General features: G+C 39.2%; 1 protein-coding gene across 1 annotated transcript; it reads right to left on the bottom strand.

Moving 5' to 3' along the window:
• Positions 1–576: 576 nt before the first annotated feature.
• On the bottom strand, positions 577–10,823 carry LOC146005527 (protein GVQW3-like). Its single transcript, XM_083144773.1, has 2 exons — positions 10,365–10,823; positions 577–648 (listed from the first exon to the last, which is right to left on the bottom strand). Exons 1-2 carry the CDS (start codon positions 10,821–10,823, stop codon positions 577–579), a joined length of 531 nt encoding a protein of 176 aa, XP_083000899.1.
• Positions 10,824–14,106: the final 3,283 nt, after the last annotated feature.

The following is a 14,106-nucleotide window of genomic DNA, read 5'->3' as shown; positions in this document are numbered from 1 at the left end:
TTTAGGGCTGTGAACAAAAGTGAGTTTGGATAAATGTTGCCTAGTACACAAATGGCCCGTTCTCAGTCTATTAATTAATACAATTACATGTAAGTGCTACAAGAAATGTAATTGTATTAATTAATAGACTGAGAACGGGCCATTTGTGTACTAGGCAACATTTATCCAAAATTGGAATAACGAACAGTAAGAAATGTGAATGTGGCTGGGAAGTGCAGATGCACAACATATAATACTGGAATGCTCAAAATATAATAGAGAGAGAAATCTCTTGTATAAAACCCTAAATAATCTAAAGGTTCACTTTCCAACAAATTTGTTAAGTTTAGTTGTTAATCCAGATGTGCCGATTGGTTATAGTTTGTTATCATTTTTAAGGAAGTGTAACATACAATTGTAAAAGGCAAAGTGTTCTTCTTTTTTTAAAAAAAATAATAATCTAATATCTGTAAAATAGGGGGGAAGGACTGATAATTTTAATGTGAAACAATTGTGTATATTTTATATGTGTATTGTTATGGACAAAAAACGGCATAAAAGCTGTTAGGTTCCAAATAAAGGAATGAATGAATCATTTCAATCTCCTACATACGCAACAGCATTCGCTGCACCGATCACTTTGGCACTCAAAGTGACAATGCTCACAATCTGAAAGCACATGCAGGGTGTTATCACTTCTTCCTGACAGTGTTGCCACTTAAAAATTGACAACCCACGTATAAACTGCTTTTCCGGATTCTCTGGAGTAAAGTCCGCGCGTTCATTATATCCCCAGCGGTTAACAAAGGGAGCGGTACTCTTTGTTAAAAGAAACACCCAAGCTGGCGGTTTTCTTTTGAAGGAGAAGCAACAAACTGGAGTAGGAAAGCGATGTTGCCAAATTGAAGAGATAAAGAGGAAAAGCAGAAGGAAATTGCAAGGAAAAAAGAAAAAGAAAGAGAAACAAGATTAAAGAATATGGAAAGAGAAAATAAATACAGATAAAGATTAAAAAGGAAGTGTTTAAGGGTATTATGAAAGGGGGGGGAGAAATATCCAACTCTTACATATTAAGCCTTAATTGACACCGGTGTTCTGGGGGGATTCTGAATTAAACGTGTTAAATACTCAAATTGAGTTTTATAAACCCACTCAAAAATACTATTTATATGCATATTTACATATTTTAATTTACTACATTTAACCGATCAATGTGCTAGGTTTACGTTTTTTTTCGAAAATCGAACAATCAAAAAATATGGACAATGTAACATGGTATTTTATTCAAATAGATATCATCTATTACACATTCATCCAAACTATTTTCGGGGGTTTATGAACGATTTTAAAGGTGGTCTTGAGTGATGGGCACCCCTGTTTAGGGAATAAGGGCAGATCAAGTATAGTGTTCTGTAAAGCTAAGAAAAAGTTACTTTCAGTAGACACACTGTCGTAATTATATACTTTGTGGGAATTACGATATGGTTTGAGGGCGCCAATGATGTTTTTGGGGGGGCACCTGATATAATCTGGGGGGACGCATGACATGATTTTTGGGGGGAATGCGCCATTGGCTTTGAGGGGGGGGTGGGCACCTGTGCTCTGCATGAAGGAAATAATATTCTGCAGTTTTGTCTTCATACTTGGGATTTTCACTAGCAGCCGTGAGTGATAACGTGCATTATGCAAAGTCTAAGGGAAAAAACTAAAAGCACAACACTATAACAAAGCAACAAAACAGCACATAACACAACACAACTAGTTAAAAAGAATCAACCCCGCACGTGGTTATGGAGCAAAAATAACGAGAGGCGCCTTGCAACTACAAGAAATGTAAAGAAAATGTGGCAACAACGTCTGAGTGCACGCGCTTATCGGAAGCGGCTTGGCTATTGTTTGCTATTGTTGTCAGTGTTAAGTTTTATAAAAGGGTTGCCGATGGGGACATAATAAACGCGCGGACTTTAGCAACGCGCAGAGGGGAAAGCTTGTAGGCGGGGCCAGAGTAGGTGGGGAAAGGTGCGGGATGGAAGCAACGAAGTGCTGCGCGGTGTAACGGCCGTAAAGCAAAACGCTTTCTGCTGCCAATTTCTTCTTTTATTCTTAACAATGGCCAGTGTATTGTTTTACACAAATAACAAATAATATTGCACGTTTATTTGTCTTTTGATGCTACGAAGAACAGAAAAAAAATACAAAAATTACATTTTCAAAAAACATGCAAATAACCACAAACTATGAAACATCATGTCTCAAAATGTGTTTTAAACAAGTCTGAAAAACATGTTTAAAACACTTTGTTTTAAACGTTTTAAACTGTAAAAAAACAAAGCCATGTGTTTTAAACTTTTCAAACAAGTTGTTCTCGAACACATTCAACACTATGAGGCACTCTCCTGAATGCAGAGTTCCCTTAGACTCGTGATTTGACATGTTTACTACACAACTACTGGACCGCGAATGAGCAGTCAAGTCGCCCCCTCCCGTGGAAGCTCCTCCCCTACGCGCGTTCATTGGACGAGGCGCACACCCTTCAACATGCGCACAGAACGCGTTCGCGTTCTCTTACTCCAGAGAATCCGGGAAAGGAATATAGTTAGGCAACTTCTATCAAAATCATAACGAAAGCGATGTCTTAATGAGCAAATAGAGAATCATACTCTGGGGATGAGGGTTGGAATCAACTTTAGATGAATATGACTTAAGCAGCATATTTCTCTCTCTCTCTCTCTCTCTTCATTGCACTCTTGGTTGAGTAACAGTCAACACACTCTTTGGTCTCTTCAGGAACGAACGTGTTCTCCTGTGGAACATTTCTTTCAAGCAAAACACACAAAGTTTTCTGTTTCACTTTATCCCCCCCCCCTCTTTATTTTTTGCTTTTCTTCCTGGAGCCCTTTCGGAACTCGAGCTGTTTTCTTTTGTGAGTCCGCGTACCTTCTTCCTTGTTTTTTGTTATCATTTCCTCTCCCGGTTTTCTATTTCCCTTAATTTTATTGCAACAGACTCCCCCCTCCTCCTCGCTTCGTATTTACCATGCCGCAAAAACAAACGATGATCAAAGAGCGTGCCGCTTCGTTGGCTGTGGTGAAGTTAACCGTGAAGTATTGAGGTTTCGAACTCGCCGGGAAGGAAACTCTACGACTTCCATCTCCCACTTTTCGAGTTTTAACTCTGAATTTACTTCTCAAGCATCATGCAAAAATTCCGGTCCCCTGGTGCATGAAATCGTGACAGCTGAGCCGTGAGTATTTGTATAGGTCTACGATATTTACCCTTGTGTTGGGGAGGATATGTTCAATAACGCTTACGCCGGCATGGTTGAGTTCCCAGAGCAACATTTCGTTTATTCTCTGTTGTATTCCAGTAGATAATAGAAAGCACGTTGGAGCTGTGTTTACTGCGCTGACCAATATACGAGGTGGGATACAAAAAAAAACGGGATTGATTGCATAAGTGAAAAACAAAAAGGAGTTGGCAACAACAGTTTTGGTGACGTAATGCGACACCCCTAGTCTGCAACTTTGGACTCACCCGGTCTAGTCAGTTGGGAGTATTGTGTCATTGAGTGAACACCTGCAACCGTGTTCTGCCGAAAAAATGTCTAGTTGGAAAAGTGAACAAAGAATCAACATCAAATTCCTTGTAAAACTTAAGAAATCGGCAACAGAAACATTCCAAATGTTAAGTGAGGCTTATGGGGAAGGACACGCGTGTTTGAATGGCATAAACGGTTTTCGGATTGAAGGGACAAGCTCGCATGTCACGTTCAAAATCCAAGGCAATGTTGAATGTATTTTCTACATTCGTGGAATTGTAATGATTGAGTCCCAGTGGTCAAACCGTAAATCAGCACTTCTACATTGAGGTACTGAAAAAACTTCTTAAAACAATTAGGAAGAAAAGGCCCCACTTGTGAAGTGATGGATGGATTTTTGCATCAAGACAACACACCCTCTCACAAGGCGCTATGTTTCAAGCAGTTTCTCACCAGTAAAACATTACTGTGATGGAGAATCCTCCTTACTCCCCAGACTTAGCCCCATGCGACTTTTTTTTTTTGTTTCCTAGGGTTAAATCTGGCATTAAGGGAACCCATTTTTCCTCAGTTGAAGACGTTATGGCAAAAACGGAAAAGCTCCTGAAGGACCTTACTGAAACTGACTTTCAAAAATGTTACCAACCATCGCAGCATCGAATGCAGAAGTGTGTGAATGCCGGAGGGGACTACGTTGAAGGTGATATTATCGCGGAGAACTAATTCTGCAAGTAGACTGAATTATATGTACAATCCCGTTTTTCTGTGTCACACCTCGTATATACTCACTGTGCGAATAAAGCTTTTTGATTTGTGGAGGTTCCCATTTAGTGGTGTAGACGTGATTTCATTTTGGGAGGTAGTTTTTTTTAGGGTATGCAAATGTGCATTGATGCTACCAGCCAGTATACTAAACTATTATCCTGCCTTTCTAAGTACCTTAGAAAATTGGTTTTAACATAGTTATTACAATCTAATGATAACATTTAAACGTCGAGATAGTACATATATTTACATTATGCCCATCTTATCAATATTCTGTTCCGTCTATATCTGGAGCAAGGCCGTGCATAACGCCAGAGAAAGGGGGAGATCGAGTGGGCAGAGCAAAGCAGTACATGCTAGGGAGATGGCTGGTAAGAGCAGTCGCTTGCTCTCCTCCACGCAATCCCGCTCCTCTCGCGTGTTCATTGGTGGAACCGTCTAGCGCCAATACTTACGCAGAGGGCTGGACCAATGAAAAATCATAAAAGTTGACGTTAATGTTGAAATTATGTATACCAACATGATTCTCGTGAAACTTGAGTCTATTTTGATATGGCACATGACAATTTTTCATTTTAAGAAATTAAGTTGGTTCCAAGACGGCTGACTTCAAAATGGCCGACTTGTTATCAACACAACTCTACAATTTTCCTCCTTTCAAATGTTCGATTTTTCCTCATGCGTTCTGTATGTATATTTAGGCTGAGTATGTCGACCTTCGTGGCAGATTGGTTGGAGCGCTACGACGCCAGGAGTCGGGGTTCAAGACCATGCCTGGGCATGGGAGTTCTTTGTCAGTGTCCCTTCCTCGATTTCATCATATCATCACTCATCATCGTCGCGATTAGCGAAATGGGCAAAAAGGTGACACACCACAAAAATGAAAATTAAAAAAAAAATGGCCTAAATGTTGATTTTTATTTCATTACTACCTGATTCTCCGGCGTTGCGAGGGTATTTATTTATCCCAATCTTCTATTAAAGTTGTCCGTGGGGAAAACATTGCAATCTTAAATCCACTCCTCTCTCTCAAATGTGATCGTGAATGTCACCAATTAGCTTAGCGACCCCGAAAACTATAGATTCGACACTAATCTAGGTCATTTTTGACATTTTATTTTTCATCCCCTCTCACCCCCATGCCGATAGGTGATGTGAACTTGGAGTTGAACGGCATTGGGAGTGTCACTATTCATCTTAGCGACCCCGACAACTATTGATTCCACACTAATATCGGTCGTTTTCGATTACTTTTACATGTCACACCCTTCCCACCCCAACCCCTAGGGGTGCCAGGGGTGTCTTTCGCTCCAATTACAATAGGCTTATATATTTTTTAAACAATTAAAAATTACAATTACAACAATGCAAAACAAAAGAAGAAGAAGGAGAGCAAAACTGCAATAATCGTTTCATAAAGAACACCAGCAGAAGTATTCTAGAGAACATAAATCCAAAAATGATATTCACTGAGGTAGACTGAAACAGACTGAAACACTTATAACTATACACATGTAAACACTCATATATAAACAAATATACACACACATACAGCCATAATTGTATTTACAAACATACTTATGTACGCAGAAAACATCTATACTTGTTTGATTTATTCATGATATTCTTCGAAGGACAGACAGGAATTGCATGAATGGCATAGCGAAATCCAAGTGTCCACCGTTTCTGACTATTTCATTATGTTTAATGCTTAGTCTTAGAATGGGCGAATTCTGGTGTTCTGTTGAGTTGGATTTACTGTAATAAAATGGCTGCCTGAACCGTAACATGTCCTTCTTAGCATTAAAATTTAATGTTTGGATGAGACTTGGACTAGCCCGTTGTCTAACTTATATAAAAATAATTGGTGTGATACTACTGTATGCTGGAACAAACACACATACACACAGGTACATCCACTTTTATATAAGGGTGCGGCAACATAACTTCCTTATTTCAGAATGAAATAAAACCCATGTGATGAATTAGAATTGTTTAATGGTTTTTTACACTGTAGGTACATATCTAAAGTTATGTTTCACACAGTTTTGAAAATCATATCAGGGAGGTAACGCCCCCCATTGTCCACTGAAGAAGCCGATTTCTGACGTTTTTTATGACCCGAACCAGCATATCAGCGGGAATGTTGGCCTTCAGGTCTTGAAGGGTCCTTGGACGGGTAAAAAACGCGGGATTAAAAAAAAAATCGCAAGGGGTCAAATCGGGGGAGCAGGCTGGCCACTGGCGATAACAGAACATCCGTTCGTAAAGTAGGTCTCGACGGCAAATGCACGCCCCTCACTGTTGCAACGCATGATGACGACTGACCGGAACGCAAACGAAACTTTAGACTCGCGCCTGTCGAATGAGACCACTCCCGCCCCGCTACGACCACTACAGGCTGCATGGCGTGCATTTCAAAAAAGGAAGTTACGTTGCCGCACCCTGTATATAGATTGTTATTTAGCGTCGTTTTTCTGCCACTTATGGCTAACAACAACGATGAAGATGAGTGATGAAATTATGAAGTTGATGAAGGAACACTCACCTTGCCCAGGCCGGGATTCGAACCCGGGCCACCTGGCGTTGTAGCGAACTGTAATAACCACTCCGCCACGTACGTATGCTAAATAGCCTGAATGTGCATGTGTGTGCTTTCAGTACACACACACACAAACGCATCCTCTCCTCCCGTGCATATGGCGCTCCCCCTATCTCGCACACCCTTATTAGCCATCTTGCCAACTGCATGTCTTCATTTGCTCGCGGTTTGAAGGAAATCAGACCGAACCGAGACAAGTTTTCGAGCTGGAGGTTTCGAATGGAGATTTAATTAGAGAAATTTTGTTCTCCAGATGAAGACAGTTCCCCTTCGCCCTAATGGAAAGTGTTCGGTACAGAAATTGGATTTGCTAGAGAGCACACCGTGTAAACTGCTCTCGACTTCTTCAATGAAAGTTACGGCAGATTAGATTTTAGCCAGACAAAAGTGTATCGCTGTTCTATATCGATTCCTTTCTTGAATTCTAGTGACGCTTCACTTTCAAGAACTGACAGAAGCAAAACTAGGAAATAATTTTTCTCTCCACCGATATAATTCGTGTCCGAATTGGCAAGAGCTCCGCTCCGTTCTTTATCCTTGTTTTCGAAGTCGTTCGAATCTACGTTGGGTCTCCCTTTTTGAACAACATAGAACAACCGTGCGTTCTGACGTCACAGTGGAATTCTTTTATTGTAAGCCTAATTCCATAAGCTGTTAGGTTAGGCTAAATAATACATTTTCAGTGTAATTATGCTAATAGAACCAAATCTAACAGACCTAGGGCCTCCCCATGGCGCAGTGGTAGCGTCATTACCTTGTAATCAAGCGGTCCCGGGTTCGATACCCGGTGGAGGCACAAGTGGTTCGGATCCCACTTTAAACTGTAGGTCCAGTCCCGATTAGCCTTACTGTGCATAAAGTGGACTTAAAACAGTAAATCAATCAATCAAACCTAACAGACCTAGCCTATCAACATAGGAATTCCTCATCTCACGTCAAAACGCAAGATTGCTCTACGCAGTGATGTGCCGTACACTATAAGATTACGTCTACATGCGTTGTCTACACGTAATCTACGCGTAGATTACATTGGGTTGTAGTTTACATAGACTACGTAGGCAATCTAAAGTGCATTAAAATTAATTTTCAAGGCTTTCATGAAGGGAAAGTGACATTTTCAACTATATTCGTTCCTAACGAACTGACAAGAATACTATAGGTATACAACAAAATTTCTCTTCTCTTCTATCACCAACTATGGAAGAAGATAAATAGTATGCAAAAATGACAACAGATGGCAGTCATGAGACAAAAGTGGTATTTTCGCCATAAAGCACTAGAATATTTTCTATGTTAGGTTTCTCCTAGGTGAGAAATTGTTCGAATTTGCAAGGAAGAGTATGAAAGGTTCTTCTAACACATTGTCAACTGATACGCAGTTTAATTTTCTTTTAATTCCACAGCGCCCTTTGCTAAGTTATTACCTTTTGCCATGTTGTTTACATAGATTACGTAATCTACGTGTATAAAATAGTCTACATGTAGAATGTAGACCATCGTTGTTTACGCGTAGACGATCATCACTGTCTACATGGCATCTACATGCCGCTCGCAGTACGGTTGCTATTTTTTCCCGCTAGGTGGCAGCTCGTACGTCACCAACAGGGGCGCAGGCGTACAGTACGGAAGCAAAAGGCAAGACGACAAACGAACATCACAAAGCTTTCCACCTGTTTACTATTCATATCAACAATTTGGAATGTGATTCCTTCTTTTACATTTTTTCTACATACAGTGTTATCGATACAAGTCCCCTAGTTTGCTACACTTTTTGACTCTCTCTACAATCGAACGTCTAGTTGCTTCCACGGTGCAACAACGACTCGTCTACTTCGTTGAATTGCGGTCAAGTAGTGTATTTGGTGTCTGCACCGTTTGCACCATAGACATACTACTACAAGATGTTACAGCTGCGGGTTAAAAATGGTTGACAGTATGGCGGCTCTGGAAGGTCGTTTCCTCGCGACCACCGACAGCAGCACCGTCGGGGAAAGAACAGAAGACGAACGCTATGCGCAAGAACTCGCAGATTGCTCGAAACGACAAAACACTATCGTGTGCCGTACCATTCGCTTTCCGAATGGTTTCTAACTGCGTTCAGGCGATTTGCGCGTATAATAAATTATACTTGCAAATTGACTAAACGTAGTTAGAAGTGGCGGTAATTAATTTTATGCAATGCTTTCGTTTAATAACAAACTTTTCGCATTAAAATTGATTTCTATCACAAAAATAAAAGTATACGAAAATTATATGCAAAACGTTCTATTACCAACACTTCCTGAAATTGCACTCTTACTTTAAGCGGAAATATACAATTTCCTCTAAAGGCATTTTTAAAAACATTCTTCATCATACGAAAATGACCGTCTTAAAATAGGTGACTTTTTTTTTGGGGGGGGGGTGGAAAAATGGAATGAAATAAGTATAAAAGAATTCAGTACGATTTATGTCATGCTAATCCATATTTGCAAAAATATTTTTTCCCTGGTTGATCCTTCGGCTATACAGGATTGTATTGCAAGATTTTACACCGATCAATAAAAAATATTTTGTTTGCCACATATTAAAACGGAAAAAATTACTGCGTACAGCAACTACACTCCATTCGGTAATAAAAATTTCAATACTGTCAGGGATCAGTTCACATACTTTATGGCACTGATTAGAAATAGGTTAGTCTGCACAGAAAAAATATAATAATTACCAAGAGAATGCTCGGAAGTTTTCTCAAAATCAAAAAAATAAAAAGTACTAGGTTGAATGCTACGAAAAAGTTCAGCTTTTAACACTAATTTATTGTCATGACACTGACCATTAAGTTGAAGTGAAATTTCATACCTTATTGTAGCATTTGAAGCAGCACGTACTATACATACGTGGGCAGATCGCAAAGTAACGCACAATATTTTTTTTCGCAAAAAGTTTAATATGTAACAAAAACCAAACAAATCACAAATGAACTGACATCTTTGACCTACTTTTCTACATAGTCACCAAGTTTCTCAACACATTTCTCCCATCGTGGTACCAGTTTCAATATGTCCTGTTCGTAGAAGTCCGTTTGGTTGGAGTTTAGCCATCTGCGGACTGCTGATTTCACTTCCGCATCTGTCGCAAAGTGTTAGCCGGCCAGGAATTCCATCTTGGGACCAAACAGAGGAAAGTCCGATGGTGCCAGGTCCGGACTGAATGGTGGATGCTGGAGCACCTCCCACCCAAATTCGGTGAGTTTCTCACGAACAGGAGCAGCAACATGGGAACGGGCATTTCACGAAGAAGTTTGACACCATCAGCATGAATGTTGCGGCGTTTGTCACGAAGGGCACGACGCAACTTAACCAAAGTTTTAATGTAGACTGCAGCATTCACAGTGGTCCCGTGTTCAGCAAAGTCCACCAATAACATACAAAACATGTCCCAGAACACTGTCACAAGCACTTTCCTAGCAGATTGAGTCACTTTGAATTTTTTTCGTACTGGGGAACCAGCATGTTTCCACTCCATAGAGGCCTGCTTGGTTTCGGGCGTGTAGTGGTACGCCCACGACTCATCACCAGTGACGATTCCTTTCAGAAAGTCATGCCCTTCTGCGGCGTAACGCGTTAAGTGATCCATGCTTGTCATCATTCGCTTGCCCTTGTGGTGGTCTGTCAGGATCTTAGGCACCCAGCGAGCACTAACTTTACGGAATTTCAACGTGTCATGAACAATGTGGTACACCGCACCATAGGAAATGTTGAACGTATGCGATAAGGTTCGCAGGTGCACACGCCGGTCGTTCACAATTGCTGCCTCAATGGCGCGGATATTCTGCGGAGTTGAAGCTGTAACCGGCCGCCCGGAGCGTGGCGAATCACTAAGGTTCACACGGCCCTCTTGAAAGAATGCACACCACCTGGAGACATTGCTACGGTCCAGACAGTCGTCCCCACGCATGTCCCTGTGAATTTCACTCGGTGTATGGTCTTTGGCTCACAAAAATCGAACCACACTTTGCTGCTCTTCACACGTGGACGACAGTAACATGCGCGCCATGTTTGTTTCGTAGTTCAGGCTTCTCTCGCTAGAGCTGCAGAGGGGAAAAAATACCCTCTGTGGTGCAAACTTCAAACTCTCTCGTCGTACAATTTCAGCATTCCAGCTGCAATATCTGGGGAGAAAAAAAATATTGTGCGTTACTTTCCGATCTGCCTAGTATATGCTTTTTACACTGAAAGAAAAGTATGAAAACATATTTTCGAAAATTAATAGTTGTTCCTTGAAGACTTCTTTCAGCATTTAAAGCAATTGAAAGAATGAAAACCCGTAATATTAAAAATTAATATTTCTACTTTAAAAATACACAGAAAATATAAACAAAAATAATATCTACATATATATAAAATAATATCTACAATATCTCTTACAAAAAACAGCTTATTTAAAAACCAAATACTCATCATTTACTAAATAGCTGAACATGAATGAAGAAATGTTGATTTATTTCCCTCCACGATGAACTTTGTGCCAGCTGATACGAGACTTAAACAGAGAAGTGCCATATTTATTACACTTCCCACGTCCAAGTCCCATACCGGACTTTGCATTTGTATCTCTTCTATCTTGATGTGTGCATAAAACACGCACACAGGTGGATAATTCCTAGAAATTAAATAAATGCTCTCCAGTGCTGTACAGTGGGATTAATTTTCTTGAGTTTTCATGTTCAAATAGTATTTAAAAAAAAACATGTACTGGGAACTGGCCAATGGGTAACATAGTTTCCCTGGTGACACTAACATTTCAGTAGCCAACATGCTAGAGTGCTCACCACACAAATGAGAGTATACTTTGCAAAAATAAAGTCGACCGAAGCTATAGCAAACAAAAATAATGTACTTAATGTACTCGCTTTAAGAAATGCATGACTTCATTATCAACTTTGGCTGCTTTATCCTAAGGACATACGAGCACCATTACAAAAATGAAAAATTCATATTGGACCTTGCTACTCCATACCTCCTTTCTGTAGTTATTACGCATAGTTTTATAACATGAGCAACTAGAATTTAATGAAGTACAGCTTAAACAGTGTGCAGGAGAGACTACTTACTTTCATACATCTCACTGGACTTGATTAATCTGTTATATCAGTAACTACTGTACTGTGTGTATCATGATACATGCATGTTACTGAACACAAAAATTTTCATCTTAAAATAGATAAATTGTGGAAATTATCACACTCTGAAGTGTTGTTTTTTTTCACAGAAAGGTTTCTGCGAACTGCAAAGTTATTCCCACAGTTATTTGCAGTACTGAAAGCACCTTTTCATTCTCTTGTATAGCTTCTAAAAAAACTTTACACAATGGGAACCATGATTTTCAGTAATTATTCTCAAAATAAAAAAAATGTGCAACTACATTCATGAGGTGTTGGGACTAGCAGAACAAGTTATTTTCACCATATTTTTTTTTACTATGGTAACAGTTTCATACATCGGAGACACATTTCTTCATTTTTACAGAAGAAACTACCTACGGAAATGAGTTTCTCTAAGGTTCCAACGTTAGTCAAGGTATTTTCTTTCATCGTGGTATCTATTTAACCGGGAAATCATGTCAGTGTTTCCGCTTGCCTAACCTAACCAAACCTAACCTTATCGGAATGGTTCGTGGGGCTATCTGTCAGCAATGTACAATTTGCACACGTGACGAACACGATAGTAGGTATTTTTCGGTGAAGAAGGTTGGAAAACACTGATATTGGAAAACAAAAGAAGCGATATCATTCACAAAGTAAGCGATATCGCACCGTTACGTGCATTCGATAGCACTTGGATAAATGCATTTTTTTTCAGTAGAAAAAGTGTTTGTTTTTGTGTAAAAAGCATAATGGCACCTTGAACTATGTTCCGCAATACACAATTGGTAGGTACAAACCATGCAAAACACAATATCTGATTTTAATGTGTCTCCGATCTATGAAACTGGTACCTTTATTATTAAGTACAGATGCTATTATATTTCACACATTGTCAATTTTTGCAAGTTAAATCACTCAACTTACCATAGAGCTTAACACAAATTAAAAATGCTGATTATTGATTATTATTACCACTTTTTAGAGAGAGCAGTGATATCACATGGTATAGATGATTATTTTTTGAGACATAGAACATAACAAGCAATGCAAAACAAAATCTTACAAGAGAACGTGAATGTTTTATAAAATAATTCCCACATTGTGATGAATCATGAATTTAGGTGAAAATAGCACTAAAACGAGGTTGACCACTTGGTGAAAATAGTAACTGAAAATATGCTGCTTTCAATACAAAGTTGCATTTACCTCAAATGATCCTTAAGGATTAGCTACATACAAATAAAAAAAGGCTGCGACTATTTTCACCAGGTGGTGAGAATAGCATGTAGGGTTATTTTCACTAGCAAAATAATTACCGGAATCATAACATAAGTAGGTTAGGATCATTAGGTTTAATTATCCAATTATTTCCGCGCGTGTGTATAATTATAAAAGTAAGAGAACCAGACATGGTCCACCTAAACCACTCAAGCAAGCAAATACGAGAGGAATTTAAAAAAATAAGTTATTGCAGAAGCATAACATCACAGATTAAGTTATACACATGGAATTTGGCCCTTACAGAACAGTATGTAATATTATTACCATTTCATTAACATTCCTGAGCTTTTATTTTACACAACAAATGATACACAATTACAATCAGAAAGTTCGATTTCGATACTGAACGCAAGCCTGTACTGATGTATGAAATGAGCGGAATTTGGTTCACGTTTGGCGATATTTCTTTATCACTTTTGAAAAAAAGCTTTGATACGTATTACGCAGTGATTTCATACAATGTTAAATTATGATTTCATTAACTACATTAGGCAACACTTACCGCATCCTCAAAATAATATTCTACTGACAAGAATCAGACGACACAATTTCAAAATTTAAGCAGACTGGTCGGCCGGATGAAGCTACTTATCCAAATTAGAAACTAAATATTGTGTAAATGAAAGAGTTGTAGAATACGTACATTGCTGGTACTATTTCTAAATATTACACGTATTCTACTCACATTCTCGGAATAAAATATAGTAGAAGAAAAAGTTCGTGAATATGGACACGAATTTGACTTCAGCCGGTTCGCGAGGAACAGTAGAAACACAGAATACTAACTACGGTCAACCAATCTCCCATAAGACT

The sequence above is a fragment of the Lepisma saccharinum genome, chromosome 23 (genome assembly GCF_977018435.1).
Source record: "Lepisma saccharinum chromosome 23, izLepSacc3.1, whole genome shotgun sequence".
In the NCBI taxonomy this organism is placed as follows: domain Eukaryota; kingdom Metazoa; phylum Arthropoda; class Insecta; order Zygentoma; family Lepismatidae; genus Lepisma; species Lepisma saccharinum.
The sequence above is the reverse complement of the archived record's forward strand: the minus strand, read 5'-3'. Positions and strand labels throughout refer to the sequence as shown.